This window comes from Amphibalanus amphitrite, unplaced genomic scaffold (assembly GCF_019059575.1).
Source record: "Amphibalanus amphitrite isolate SeventyFive unplaced genomic scaffold, NRLGWU_Aamphi_draft 000061F_arrow, whole genome shotgun sequence".
Lineage (NCBI taxonomy): Eukaryota > Metazoa > Arthropoda > Thecostraca > Balanomorpha > Balanidae > Amphibalanus > Amphibalanus amphitrite.
In genome coordinates this window covers 996,388-1,011,585 of record NW_024881557.1, presented here as the reverse complement: position 1 = coordinate 1,011,585, position 15,198 = coordinate 996,388, and the positions used below count along the sequence as shown (strand labels likewise).

At 59.7% G+C, this 15,198-nt stretch overlaps 1 protein-coding gene across 2 annotated transcripts in view; it reads left to right on the top strand.

The window, feature by feature from the left end:
• The window catches only part of LOC122378570 (lysine-specific demethylase 3B-like), a 58,540-nt gene extending 48,217 nt beyond the window's left edge, over window positions 1–10,323 (top strand). For both annotated transcript variants that reach the window (XM_043359795.1, XM_043359796.1), the window contains exons 4-8: window positions 1,532–1,892; window positions 2,344–4,508; window positions 5,069–5,191; window positions 5,698–6,633; window positions 9,290–10,323. In XM_043359795.1, coding sequence (XP_043215730.1) covers window positions 1,532–1,892; window positions 2,344–4,508; window positions 5,069–5,191; window positions 5,698–6,633; window positions 9,290–9,733 — 4,029 coding nt within the window. In that variant the 3' untranslated portion in view covers window positions 9,734–10,323. The remainder of the gene's footprint in view (window positions 1–1,531; window positions 1,893–2,343; window positions 4,509–5,068; window positions 5,192–5,697; window positions 6,634–9,289) is intronic.
• The last annotated feature ends 4,875 nt before the right edge of the window (window positions 10,324–15,198 follow it).

Below are 15,198 nucleotides of genomic sequence, written 5' to 3'. Positions count from 1 at the left end.
TGGTGTTTTCCTATGACGATAACCTAGCAACTGGCCGACCGAAACTTCGCCGGCTAAACTGACTGTCTTCACAAGGAACTGACTGTGAAAGCAGAGCTGCAGCGGTGAAGCCACATGCTGGCCTGCTGAATATGAATGTGACACGCTTATTTAGCGCGCAATAGCATCGCATTTTATGCTGTATTCGAGGGATGAATGCTGCGTAGTGTGTAGCCACCTTGTTCGCCCGATTCTTGGTGCAAGGCTACTCGCACTGTCCTTTGTTTCACTACCACGTGCCAGAGAGGGCGGGGTGCAGGTCTGCGCACTGCCGTGTATCTGGGATGGCGCTGACTCCTGCAGCCCGTCCGTCCCGACCCGTCCGACCGACCACTGCACGACCTTGGCTGCGATCGTCCGGTGTTTGTTTACCTGGTGCTCGTCGTATGGTGTCGGCGGCGCTGCCAGGCCAGTAAAAGCAGGACGAGGCGCTTTGCCCCCCCCCCCCTCGCCGCTGCTAAGGGCTCTTGACGACTGTTGTGGCGCCGACCAGCAGTGACTGCCAAGGTCGCGCTGTATGCGTGAGGCGCACCAGGGGCACACGTCTGGCCGGCGTGCTGTCCGTCTCTGCCCGACTTTGTGACCCTGCCCTGGCTCTGTTGTCGGGTCCGCGGCGCCGGCGGGCCCAGCTGGCCTCGCTCTAAGTGCCCTGTTTACAAACGGGCTCGACCCCACGACCGAGTGAGCGCGATGCGGGCTCTCGGTGAAGGGCGTCTGCTCCGGTAAACCCTGGACGCTCGGAGATGATGTCAAGATACGGACAGGATCGGTGGATTGGGGACTGCGGACGGCGGGCGAGGTAGACTGGTGGAAGCGTGGTAATGAGTAGACGATGCCTGGTTGTTAGTGGTTTTGCGCTTCTGAATTTGTCGATAGAGGGTCAACGGGTGCGGTTGAATTTGGCCCATCAAAGTGTAGCAGAACTGACAGGTTCGGGGTCGCGTGAAATGTTGAGGAAATATCGGCATGCTTGGTTGCACCGAATAAGGCAATTGCATGTCTGAAACAATGCATTCAGCATCAGAAATTTACCTGCCGATGTAATGAGTTACTGTTGCGTCAGTTACGAGACAGTGAGAAGGAAGATCGCCGAGCTATGTTGATTGGTGGCGGCTTTTGACAGACGGGCGCTGGGCATGGAGTAATATCCCTGTGTAGGTCAGTGGTCGGCCAGCCAGCCCCTGAGGACGGAATGAGCTCTCGGGTGTTCGTGCGTGCGTGCTTCTGTGTGAGTTGGCCTGTATTCAGCGGGCTCGATCTGACCTCTATGCACCTCTAGAGCAGGGTGGGTCGCGCGGACCGCGGAACCAGGCTGCCACAGCCGGGGGCGCGTCTGTGTGTTTACGTTGTGTTGTTTGTATTGATCACCTCTGTTTGGACTGCGAGTTGTGGGAACCGGGCCAGCTGAGTCATGTGATCGCTGACTGGTGATGATATTAGTGTGCAGTTGTGTGGTGTTCTTCACTGACCTGTCTGCCCGTCTGTTCCTCAGGGTCGACTGGGCTCGGCTCCCCCGGGTTCGTCCGCCGGCGGCCTGCCGGGCCTGCCTCCCGCTCCCCCCAGCGGCCGGTACAGCGACCTCCGGCCGGGCGACGTCTCCTCCGAGCCGGAACGGATGATCCACGACCGCATCCACCGGCTCTACCAGAGCACCGAGCCGGCCGGGCAGCACAAGCCGGAGCCGGCCGGGCCGGCGGCGGCCGCTGTCCGCCCCGGCTACCCGGGGCCCGACTACCTGGCCTCCTACTACGATCAACTCAAGGGTGTGCAGATGCACGCCGCCAAGCCGCCGCCGCCGCAGCCGCAGCCGGTGGCCGATCGTCACAGCCCGTACCTGCCAGCAGCCCCTCCCGGTACGTGCCAGGGCGCGCTCAGAGGCTGGGGACCTGCCGTGTGGTGAGAGGGAGCGGTGCCAGGTGGCGCCCTGGGTCGGGCGCCGCTGGGAAGGCATTGTGCAGGTGGCGTGCTCGTCTCGGGATTTGCCAGGGTTGGATAGCGAGGCAGATGGTGTCGTAACACGGATGTCGCATAGCATACCAAAAGGTTTATGCTTTGTTTAGTTTCTTTTGCCGTTGGTATGCATTGGAAGTCTGTATATGGCTCAGAGCGCTCATGTTTATCGATCATGTGACTAAGGGATACGAATACCGTTGATCTGATTCATTGATATCATATCTGCAGGAAGTGTCATCAGAATGCAGATAGTAGATCGGCTTTGCGTATGACGTGTAACTCGTGACGCGTGGTTTGACGTGGTTATCTATGCTGTATTTCTGATTGTCGCCCCTCCCCCTCCATCTGCAGGTCAGCCGAGCTACAAGCCGCCGATGTCGCACCCTCCGCACGGCCGCTCGCCGGCGCCACCGGAGGCCCGTCTGCCGCCGCCGCCGCGGCCCGTGCCGGCGCACGGCGGCGAGCGCAGCTGCTCGCCGTACCTGCCGCCGGCGCCGGCGGTACCGCCGCCCCCGCACCGCTCCGTGTACTCACCGCCGGCGGGTCTGACGGGCGCCGGCAGCCGGCCGCCGCCCCCGGCTCACGGCGGCCGCCGGCCGGCCACGCCGCCCACTCAGCACCAGACGCTCGACCTGAGCGTGGGCTCGCGCGCCGCCGCCGCCGGCCGCGAGTCGCCCAAGAGGCCGGCCTCCACCCCGGTGCTGAACCTGGGCGTGTCGCCCGCCAAACGGCCGCGTCCCGAGGAGCAGCAGTCACAGCAGCAGCAGCAGCCGCCGGCGAGCCGGCCCGACGAGCCTCTGGCTCTGGTGGCCAACCCAGTCCGCTCCTCGGCCAGCCCGGCGCCTGTGGTTCGCGAGCGCGACTCATGGTCGGCGCCGCCCGCTCCGCCGGCACCGGCGGTCATCTCATCGGCCTCCGCGCCGCCGTCAGGCACCTCTTCGCCGGCGCCGGCCGACGTGGCTGTCAAGGTGGAACCGGTCGATACTCGGCCATCCACCTACACACACAAACTGAAGAAGAAATGGCTGCAGCGACACGCCGGCGGCGACACCGAGTCGACACCGTCCAGTGTGAACGGCTCGTCAAACCCACCGGCCGAACTGCCCAACGGTAGCGCTGAGGGCGTCAAACCAGTCATCAAGGTGTCGCCACCGAGCAGTGTAAAGTCGGAGCCGGCCGAGTCGGAGGCTGCCGCGTCTCCGGCGCCTACTCCGACCGTCAGGTCGACCCCGCCGTCACCGCCGTCGGCGCCCGAGCCGAAACCGGCGGCGGCAGTGAACGGTGACGGTGACTCGGATAGTTCTGACAGCACACCGCCGGCCAAGCGGAAACCGGCGCCGCGCCGCAAGCCGCCCAAAAAGGCCGCCCTGGAGATCGCTGCCGCTGTGACCCCGCCGCGTGAGGCCAAGCGCCAGAAGGTGTCGGACGCCAGCGACTCAGATAGTGATAAGGGTAGTGAGGAGGACGACACGCCCACCCGTGATGTCAGGAGACAGGACACCAAGTCGGCCAAGAAGCGCGGCCGACGCACCAAAGAGAAGCCGGCCAAGACACCAAAGCGTCCCGCGAAGCCAGAAAAGAAGGAACCGTCGCCACCCAAGAAGGTAGAATCCTTCAAGAGGCCGTCTATATCCAAGCTGAAGAAGTCAGGCGCGAGTTTTGTGCAGAACCAGTCATGCTGCGACCTCTCGTCGAAATTACCCAAGTGTCGCGAGTGTCGTATCACCCAGGGTCAGCGAAATAAGAAGCTGAGCAACTGCTGTCGGTTCACGTCGTTCCGCCGGCTGCGGTACACCAAGTCTGGCGTTCTGACGGTGGCAGGCTTCTGCGACCCGGAAAAGGATGCCGAGGAGGAGGACAAGCGTCTGTGGCTGCCAGCCGAGCGCGGCCAGTCGCCGCCGGCTCCGCAGATGCAGACTGAGGTGGCACGCCTCCTGCTGAACCACGCCAGCAACCAGTTCTGCGAGCTGGTCGGCGTCGAGCAGGAGGCGGCGCGGAGGCACATGAACACCGACAAAACAGTCGCCTGGAAACGGGTCGTGCACGGCTACGGCGAGATGTGTGACGTGTGCGAGACGAGTCTGTTCAACGTGCACTGGGTGTGCTCCAAGTGCGGGTTCGCCGTGTGCATGGACTGCTACCGCACCCGGCAGGAGGGCACGGTGCGGGCGGGCGTCGAGCCGGGCCGCGACCGCGACCGGTTCCAGTGGATGCTCTGCAGCAGCCGGCAGCCGCACGACCAGCAGCGGCTGATGCTGACTCAGATTGTCACCGGTGACGCGCTCTCGTACCTGGGCAGCCGGGTGCACGACGCCCGCCGCCGGGCCGGCATGGCGCTGGTGTGCCAGTGTGAGTCGGCCCGTCGCCCGGAGCCCTCCGAGACGGCCGAACTGTCGAACGGAGCGCGCCACAAGCTGGACGAGTACGACGGCGGCGACCAGGACGACGACAAAAAGGGATCGCCGCTCACCCTGCTCGCCAACGTGGCGCTCTACGACTCCAAGAAAAACTCGGACGTGAGTGGTTTTACATATCATTTTTTGTCAATTTAACTTCACTGTTGCCTTTTTTTCTTTTTCCTCTTCTGGAGTTCATCTTCCTGTGTCGTTTTTTTTTGCTCATGCCTATAATTCGCTTGCCACCGTGTTTTGACATTTTCCGGTTCAAGTAATGTCTAAACTCTGTTTGGTCTTTGGCTTTCGTATCAGTTCAGGTCTATCACGTTTTTCCAAACTAGTTAATAACTTATCAAGCTGCGGCCATAGGAAGCACCCGCTGTGGCCAAAGTGGGCCAATTTCTGGGCTTAGCCGATGACAGGGCGGCGCCGATGTTGGCGAAATTGGATGCTTTATGGGTGTTGACGTGGCCCTCTGTCGGGTGGCGCTACTCATTTGTTTGGCGGCGCCGGCGGCGCCCGTGACACGGTACCATAACAGGTCTGTCGGCCGCTGATGGTCCGCGCCGGGCCGGGCACCGCGCGGCCGCCGCGCTGACAAATAGCGCCCGCCCGGCTGTGTGAGTGCCTGTCTCTGTGTCTATCTGTCTGTGTCTGACTGTCCGCACCACGCCCGACAGGTCTCCAACAGTGAGAGCGAGACGGAGGGAGGAGACAAGGAGGTGGATCTGTCCACGCTGCGAAACCTGCTGCTGCGAACCACAGAGGGAGGCCAGCTACAGGAGAAACCCAACTCCAAAAATGTGAGAGAGCGTCCGGCTGTCGAAGGAGGGTGTGTGTGCGAACACGGTAGCTTTTCAATGACTTGTTTGAGTGGCTAGAAACCTGATAGGTTAACGTTATCTTTGCCTGACTAGGTCAGCAAATTTCATGTGTATCACTCGCCCCTTCAATGTAGGTGCATGAGTAATGGTAGCGGCGATTTACTCCGGGTCTGAATAGCTCAGGCCTCGGCTATAGGTGTCGCCTTTACCCGCCGTGTGCCGGTTTGCGGTATTGCGTTCATTTGTCGCCGGCCTGGCACGCCCTAGCTGAGTCGTAACCGGGCCGAGGGTCGCTCGGGAGTCATTACTGCGTGCGGGCTAAGCCCCTCTAGGCCGCCCTAACTTTGCCACCGATGCCCCGGCCTCCTAACCGCCCACGGGGCTGCTCGCGTCACTAACTTTGCGGGCGGTGGGGTGATTTACAGCGTGTTTACTGTTCCTTGTTGTGCTGACCGTGCCCTGACCAACACCTTTGCCTCTCGCAGGATCGCGCCAAGACACCGGGCGACGCCGCGCTCGCAGCGCTGGAGGAAACCTTCGATAAGTCTCCGAGCGGCCAGCCGGGCTCGCCGGAGCAGCTCGAACTCAAGTACTTTGTGCGTCGGGAGGCGCCGCGGCCGCGCGCGGCCCGCCTGCCGCCGCGTGTGATGACGCCCAGTGAGTCTCAGCGCCAGTACCCGGACGTGCGTCACGGCTGGCTCTGTGACGGCCGGCTGCTGCGGCTCACCGAACCGGACGCGGCCGGCGCGCTGCGCCTGTTCCGCGACCAGTGGCGGCGCGGCCAGCCAGTCCTCTGCTCGGGCGTCAGCAGTCGGCTGGACGCCACCATCTGGACGCCCGACTCGTTCTCCCGCGAGTTCGGCGAGGAGCAGTCGGAAACGGTGGACTGCACGAGCGGCGCGCCTCAGGCAGCCCAGCCGCAGCGCCGCTTCTGGGACGGCTTCACGGACCGGTCGCAGCGTCCGCGCGACGACGCCGGCCAGCCGCGCCTGCTGCGGCTCCGCGACTGGCCGGCCGGCGAGGAGTTTGCCGATGTGATGCCGGCGCGCTACAATGACCTGATGACCGCGCTGCCGGTCACCGAGTACACGCGGCGGGACGGCCGCCACAATCTGGTCGGCTGTGTGCCCGAGTGTTTCGTGCGGCCTGACTTGGGTCCGCGGCTGCACGCGGCGTACGGCAGCGCGGCCTCGGCGGCGGCCACCTGCCTGCGTCAGGACGTGTCCGACTCGGTCAATGTGCTGGCGTACGTGGTCGGTGCTGAGGCGAGCGGGGAGGACGAGGCAGAGGTTCAGCGCGCTGTCGAGGAGGCCGGCTGTGACCCGCTCACCAAGCGCCGTGTCAAGGAGGAGCGCGCCGGCGTCATCTGGCACATCTACCACGCGGCCGACGCTGACAAAATACGGGACCTGCTTAACAAGGTGAGGAACGCTGAACGATGCACTGGTCTTTGTAGTGACGTTCGCGATAGTTGAGAGCGGGCCAGACTAGGAATGGCGAGATTTATTGTCACGGCTGGGTTAGTCTTTGCAGTTCCTCAAAAGTGTGATGGCTGTGAACAGGGTTGTATTATTATGTAAGGCAGTCTCGCTTGCTTTAGAATTCGCTCGAATATTCTAACATCTTTTTGCGGTTTCGGTGGGTCAATTCCGTAAGGCGAGGAACCTTAAAATGGTGCATTGTGTCCGAGCGAAACGTGCAGTAAGCCGGACGTTATCCGAAGACGTGATGGGCGTTGTCCCATATGGTTATCACCTTAGCCGGAAATCTTTTCATTGATTTTGCAGTGAATAGCTGCAAATTGGCTGCTCACTTATTCATAGCTATGGGCGATGAGTGCCATGTTTTCCACAAACGCGACGCCATTGCGTGCAACCAATTTCCATATTGTGTGGTAACCTTCACGAAAAAATGCGCATACCCGTTAAACCGACGCCGCGAAACAGCAAACTCCCCTGGCTCTCCCCTGAGCCGGCGGCGCGGGTCTATTTCAGTTTACATGCCTATCCTCGCCGCCGTGTCCCTGCGAGCATGTAACGGCATATAGATTGGACATTGAGCCGCGGCAGCGGCCGATCTCAGCGGCCCATTTCGGCAAACAGCCCACTTGGCCGCCGCGCCGGCCTGGGGCGGTCCCCGACGGCGCTCCCCGGCGAACGGGGTCCCGGCAAGGCAGACAGATAATTTCCATGTAGTTGCGAATTCAGACCGGTGGGGTCCGCGGGCAGCGGCGCACCTGTAGACTCCGGTGGTCGCGGGGCAACGGCCGACCGCGGCCCCCGGTTCCGGAGAGTGTCACTGGCGGCCAGCGGTTCCGCGTGTGGCCGCCGGCCGTTCGTCTTGTGAGGACGTGCGCCGTCCGACTGAGCCAGCTGCTCCCGGCTGCTACTGAACTCGACACGCACCGGCCGCCCCCGCCGCATGCCAAGTCACATGGACATGCCAAGTCACACGGTGGGCGACGGTACATTTCTGGCGGCTGGTGAACACGGGTATTGAGTGGGTATTTTCATTGCGCTCTGCTGCAGAACGCAGAGGATCAGGCATATATAATGAGCATTGTTTGCATATTTTATTGTCCTCAAATTTCAAAAGACTCATCAAAAATGTTTAGGACGATATTTCTTACGTGGGCGAATTCCGGCGAAATTGGTAATAATAGCCGGATCTCCTTTTTAGAAGCCAAAATCAGCTGAACTATTGCGTACGCCCGAAACAAAGCCCGACATTTTGGGTTTGCTGACTCGGGCTCAGTGTTCTGAATGTGGCCGTCCGTTCCGTCCGTCCCGTCTCTAGGCTGATGAGCCGGCGCCGGCGGTGGGCGTTTGGCAGCTGCAGCGGTGATAGACCGGCCATCTCCTTCTGTCCGCGAGAGTCGGAGTGACTATAATGGGGGCCGGATCACCGGCAAGACGGCCCCGACGTCAGCGAAAACCGCCGGCTCCAAATGAACGGGCCCTGTATGGGCTGTCCGGTGCGGGCGGATCGTAGAATTTGTGTGCCTCGCGCAGGACGGTGCTGTTGAACTTCACGCTGACCGAAAGCGACGCACCGGTCAGCGGCCGCTGCTTTCGGCCATCCAACCGTCCGCTGAAACTCGCGGTGACTCCGGTCCGGCGACATTCTCATGCAGGTCGCGGTCTCCGCGATACCTCCAAGTCGGTCAGACGGTGACGCCGCGCGCGCTGTCACTGAATTATAGGTGCGCGGTCGCGGCGGCCGGTGGCTGCATTATGTAGCCGTGTTAGCACCAGTTGTCCCCGGCGGGGCGCGGCGGGGTGGCCCGCTCAGGTGACCTCCGACCTGTGACGAGCGGTGACCGCTGGGACGGCGGCGCGTTCCCCAGTGACGGGGAAGTGGAGAGAGAAGCTGGGCTGAATGCCAAGTGGGAAGGTGTCATGGGCTGCTTTATGAGGCGTTTGCTGGGCACTTTAAACGTGACATATACTTGCCTCCTATGCTTGCCCCGAGGTGGGGAGAAGGTCTAGCCGTATGCCCTTGGTGAATCACGAGTTTCGAGCCGAGCTACTAAAGCATTCATCGTAGATATATCACCAGAGGGAAGCATTTACCTTGGGCTAATGGCCTGAGGATGCTTTATAAGCTTCTCTTTCATTGCTTTGGCGACTTGCCCACAGGCGACACGCTGCTTATACGCAAGATGGTAATCTTTGTGTAAACATCGTAAGCCTTGAACGCTGAATGCCATTACTGTAGAACGCTGCTTGCGCTTCTGTCATATTGCCGTATGCATTTAACGTATGACTGGTGAAGCCCCGTGACAACGAGCGTCCTTGGGACGTGCTGTGGTAGTTCCCTGTAGCTCATTGACGCTGCCGCTCGTTGCGAACCCGTGTCAACTGCCTCGTCGTTCTCAGCAGTCATCACGAATGCCGTGAACTTCGCTAAATGGACTCATTTGATGGACTGCTGAGTGTGCCTGGCTTTAGGTCGATCGAGCGCGGTCGTCAAGCTCAAGACTTCAAGAGTGGTTCCGTGATCCGGTCGACGGGTTGTCTGGCCGCCGCCGTGGGTAAATACCGTCGACTGACCTCCCCTCCCCTCTCCTCCCGTCAGGTGTCTGTGGAGCGCGGCGAGGAGGCCGACCGGGAGCACGACCCGCTGCTGGAGCCCACCTGGTACCTGGACGGACCGCTGCGGCGCCGGCTGCACGCAGAGTACGGCGTCTCCGGGTACGCGGTACTCCAGTGCCAGGGCGACGCGGTGTTCGTGCCGGCCGGCGCGCCGTACCAGCTGCGGCACCTGCGCTCCTGCATCAGCGCCTCGGTCGAGTTTGTCTCACCGGAGAATGTTGGCGTGAGCTTCGAGCTGACGCAGCAGCTGCGCGCGGCGGCTGTGGCCGCGGCCGCTGCCGAAGGAGCCGGCGCGCAAACCGCCGGCCACGATGACAAGCGGCAGATCAAGAACATCATCTACCACGCCATGAAGGAGGCGGTGTCCTGCCTGCTGCGGGGCGGGGGCGGAGGCGGGGGCGGCTCGCCGCCGGCCGGCGCCAGCTAGGGGTGATCTCTGGGCAGTGGAGGCCGCCGGCCGGCGCCCGGTCCGCCCCATCGGTGATCTCTCGCGCGCGGCCCGCGCACTGGCCGCACCGCGCGGCGGCGTACAAAACGGGGCCGGGCCGGGCGCGCGGCCGGCGGCCACAGGCAGTCTTTCAGCGCCCGCTGGCCGCGCTGGCGGTTGGACCGGCAGATTCCGTGTGTCCGTCGGCGCTACCATTGTACCATGCTGTGTGTATGTGTATGTGTGGGTGTGTGCGAGTGTTCTGTGTGTTCGCGCGCGTCGCTGTGGGTTGTTTTCGCCCGGCCGCCGCCGGGGCCGGGCCGGGGAGTTGTTTCGATGTTGGGCCGCTGTCGTTTCCAGAGCCGGCGCTCGGCCGGCGGGCATTGTCGTTACGTTCTGCAGCAGATGTACTGCTGACGCGTGCTGTCGTCACGCCGGCCTGTACAATGTACAATGTACAGAACTCCGTGTATGTACCGGGCAGGGCCGCGTGCGCCGCGACGCGCCGGTCACCGCCACCGTTCTGTCGTCTGTGTTCACTGTATAGTGTGGCTCGTGTAGTTTTCCAAAATATATGCTGTTCAATTGGACGTGCGCCTGTGGTGAATGGGCGTCGTTGGATGGAGGAAACGAGGCGGCCTAGCCTCATGACGCATTTCAGCGGAGTCGCTATTGAGGCTTGGCTTTTTTTCATTGGTATTGGTTCGTTTCTATGATCATTCGCAGCCATATTTCGGCCTATTACAGTCTCAATTCGCTTCGATACGTTTGGGGAGCCAGTGACCACAGTTACTGTATGGCGTAATAACCATTCGATCTTCACACTTGAATGTAAACAGCGGCACAAATGCATACACTGTCAGCCATGTGATGCATTAGACGACGAAGTTTGGTGTTCTTCTTTTGCTGACACATTTTTACATTGCTCTGGCCCGGCCTTTGCATATATGAATGAAGAAATGAACGATGGAATGAAGGTGACGCGACCTCTTTCAAGTAAGCACGTCCTTGCTAGACAAGGTGCTACGAAAACGGGCCTGCGATGTTTCCTTAGAATTGTTACCGTTTGTGGTTGCAAGTGCAACAGCATCAACTCATGCTGCTTGTCACCGGAACATAAACATTGAACATAGCGCAAGAAGTGTTTTATTTCACTCACTACCAACATTCTCGACTAACTTCCATGGCATATGAGCTAACTGTGGTATGTCCTGAAGCAGCAACAGGTCTTGCTGGTATGATGGCCACTCCCCATCACCCGCTGACCTGATATAGACCGAACGATCGCTCACATATGCCAACCTTTACCCGCTGCATCCATTACCAATATGCCTACTCGCTGCACGGGACTGAATATTATCATCGTTTTCCTTCATCCTACCGGCACGTTCAGCGAGAGAAGATGATGCATGATGCCATGACGGTGTACCGTCCGATCGGCCGGCAGACTCCCAGACCAGAACCAACCACTTTGTTTGTTGGCTCTGTGTCTGATGTTTGTGTCTGTGTGTATAGTTGACGTTTGTCTGTGCGCGTCGTTCCCCAATCCCTCTGCCGGTCGACGGGCCGGGACAGTGTAACAAACTGCGGTGGCGACATCCTCGCGCCCGGTCACGTATTGCACAAACAACTCGGGACTCGGGAGGGCGTGACTAGGACGTGCGCTCAATTCGGCCGACAGCTCACTTGCGCACAGGCAAATTGATGTCACGTCGGAAAGGATGGAAGTAATCAAGCTGAAAAAATCGCCGTCCAAAAAAAAATTATATTCACTATTTTTGTCGAGTACCTAGTCCTGAATGCTTGTTACCGTAGACTGTAGAGCGATACGCAGTATAGGTGGGATTGTCACCGCACGCTGTAATGCCTCATGAATCTATGCTGCTCGCACATCCAAATAGCGAGGCTGCACTCATATTATTATCGAGTTAGTGAGTGAATCGTAACGTAAGTAGTAAGTACTTATTCTATCAAAAACGCTGCAGCTGTTTAGCAGGCAGTCTGGGTGAGGGGAGGGGAGGGGTTGAGGAAGGGGAGGGGAGAGGCGGAGGTGGGGGAAGGGGAGGGGAAGGGAGGGGCACCGAGCGGTCCCTTGCGCATGCGTAGTAAGCGCAAGTGTGTAGTTACGGGTGAAAATTGCGTGTCACAGCGCGCTACGACTCGAGTGAGTTTGTGTTGTGCGTCTGCTGCCAGTGTCACCCGATTTTCATCTGTTTTGCGACGTGTTATTTGAGTCAATCGTTTTCGAATGACTCGCATCTGATCCCGGACAAATGGTGAGTGTGAGCTGTGCCCTGTTAGAAGCTGTAAGCAAGGCTGCGCTGCAGCCGACCTGAACCCGATGAGACGCCAAGTCGGAGACTCGAATGGACTTCCGGATGGATGGACTTCCAAAGGTAAGTGAGTCAGCCTTCTGCACTGATATGAAACTGAAACAACTTGATTGAACTTGAATTGTTAGATTTTTTCGTTCCTTCAGACTTGTTTAGACACATGTATGCCGTATCATTATGCCAGTACCTACCTAATCCGGCCCTGTATTGCTCGCAAACGAAAATGCTATAACAATAGACGCTTCGATAAGAAAGTATAATACGAGTAAATGAAGAGGTCAGGTCAAAAAGGGAGAGGTACGGGGCTGGAACGCATACCGGACCCGAATTGTCTAGCTGCGGCCTCTCCCGGCCCGCCTGGCTCCATTCCGGTTGACCAGCCCATCGCTCGGCCCGCCTGACCCATCGCTCGGCCCGGCTGACCCATCGCCCCTCTCTCAGCGCTCTTACAGCGTCTACACTGTGTGCAATCTGCGCTAAGGGCGGATGGCCGTGATCGAGGCGCGCCGTTTGGGAGATTATGACGCGATTCGGTGAGAGCATGGCCACATGGTGCGCGAAGGACCCGATCAGCCCATACGAGGGAAGAAACTGACGGTAAAACGATATAATCCCGACCCGGTGTGCTCCATTAACCAAACTGCGACAATATTTGGAGCGAAACGGGCCGTATAGCTGACTGACCCAAGATGCTGTTATGCAGAAATGATGTAGGACGGCATGTCAGCCTCAGGCAATGGCTCAGGCTAATCCGCCCATCCGTCTTTTTATTCTGAGGACCAAACAGGGGCGGATCCAGGAAAACTCCAAGGGGAGGGTCATGAATCGAAGTGGTGCCCCTACCTATACCCAAAATTAAAAACTCAACGGATTTCGTCCACTTCATTTTGGTGGTGCCCCCATTTTCAGTTTTTATTTTTATTTTTTATTTTTAGTCAGTATCTTAACTCTTAGCCACAACCACATTTACCAATTGTAAGCAAGTATATATGAATGTGCTATGTGTATATGTTGCAGGCACTTTAGAAAATCAGTCATTTTGTAAAATGCCTAGGCATTTTACAAAAAAGACGGCTGTTTGAAAAATGACTGAACGCAACCAGGCTTTTTTCAAAATGGCTAGCCATTTTACAAAATGACTAGGCATTTTGCAAAATGCCTGACCAGCATGGAACGTAGATCCCACTACAGATACTATGGCCAACAGTTTTTGGACGTCTTTCTATATCCTATACCTATAGGTACGTGTTCAGCCTGTAGCTGATCGATTTGAAGCTCTGTGATAACGACAATGCTGAGTAACGACCAGGTTGAGTTGCAGACTCGGCGTTGGCCTGAAACGGCCCGGCACCCGGTCTGTCGGCCGCTGTGGCCCTGTGTCGGCGCTGTCGGCCTGAAACGGCCCGGCACCCGGTCTGTCGGCCGCTGTGGCCCTGTGTCGGCGCTGTCGGCCTGAAACGGCCCGGCACCCGGTCTGTCGGCCGCCCTGGCCCTGTGTCGGCGCTGTCGGCCTGAAACGGCCCGGCACCCGGTCTGTCGTCCGCGGTGGCCCTGTGTCGGCGCTGTCGGCCTGCACGGCCCGGCGCCCGGTCTGTCGGCCGCCATGGCCCTGTGTCGGCGCTGTCGGCCTGCACGGCCCGGCGCCCGGCGTCGGCCGTTACCGGCCCAATCTCGACGTCGTCGGCCTGAAACAGGCCCGGCACCCGGTCTGCCGGCCACTGTGGCCCAGTGTCGGCGCTGTCGGCCTGAAACGGCCCGGCACCCGGTCTGTCGGCCGCCATGGCCCTGTGTCGGCGCTGTCGGCCTGAAAACGGCCCGGCACCCGGTCGGTCGGCCGCAATGGGCCCTGTGTCGGCGCTGTCGGCCTGAAACGGCCCGGCACCCGGTCTGTCGGCCGCCATGGCCCTGTGTCGGCGCTGTCGGCCTGAAACGGCCCGGCACCCGGTCTGTCGGCCGCCATGGCCCTGTGTCGGCGCTGTCGGCCTGAAACGGCCCGGCACCCGGTCTGTCGGCCGCCTTGGCCCTGTGTCGGCGCTGTCGGCCTGAAACGGCCCGGCACCCTGTCTGTCGGCCGCCATGGCCCTGTGTCGGCGCTGTCGGCCTGAAACGGCCCGGCACCCGGTCTGTCGGCCGCCATGGCCCTGTGTCGGCGCTGTCGGCCTGCACGCCCCTCGCCCGGCGTCGGCCGTGTACCGGGCCCAATCTCGACGTTGTCAGCCTGGAACGGCCCGGCACCCTCCGCTGCCGGTGTAACAAACACACGCACAACACGACTCATAACAGGTACCCGGTAACTCGTCAACACAGCCAGCCATATCACACATGACCCATGTGGAGGACGCTGGTGCCGGCGTACCGGACCCACCTGCCATGCCGTGACTGTCGCGGTCGTAGTGATAAGCGGTGTCCATGCCCCGTTTCTCTATGAGTCGTCCTCGATGATGCTCACTAGGCGCCGTACCCACACTTCTCACGAGCCCGACTCACAGGACGTAAAGCACACGCTCTATCACACAAGGACGCGCTGTCCGCGGTCCATCTCCGCTCCCCGCCGGCCTCTGCCGCAGACTGACGGCTGTCCCCTCCGTCCCGTTTCCCCCTCCCTCCCCGTCCTCGCCCCCTCCCCACAGAGTGTTCTCCCGACCCTGCCTCGGACCAGGCGGCTCGCGGAGTCTTCAATTCGCGCCTCGTCGAGCCACTAAACTTCATTAGGGGGCCCTAATGTCGATTAGTTAACGCTGTAAAAACTCCCAAGTACATCAACGCCGTTCATGTTCTGCCTGAAACTAGACCTAACAAAACCAGCCGGAGACCGGCCCTAGTCAATAGGCAGGCCCGGTTGATGTGCAATTACATGTAAACGAATGAGTGTAGTCTTTGTTTGATTGTGCCATTACGGACAAAACTGCATTATGTATTTGGACATTAAAAACACGTTCGAATTTAATTATAATTTCCCTCATCCTCACATTTTAACACGCGCAGTGGAAGGGGGGGGGGCGGATTCCGCCCACCCCTCCTGTTTTTCGCCAATAACTCGCGCCGCAAGGTTTTCTTTAGGTTTTCTTCCTAACTTTTCTTTGGAATAAAAAAGCTCTCTGATCACAATGAATATTAAAGCAATAATTAACA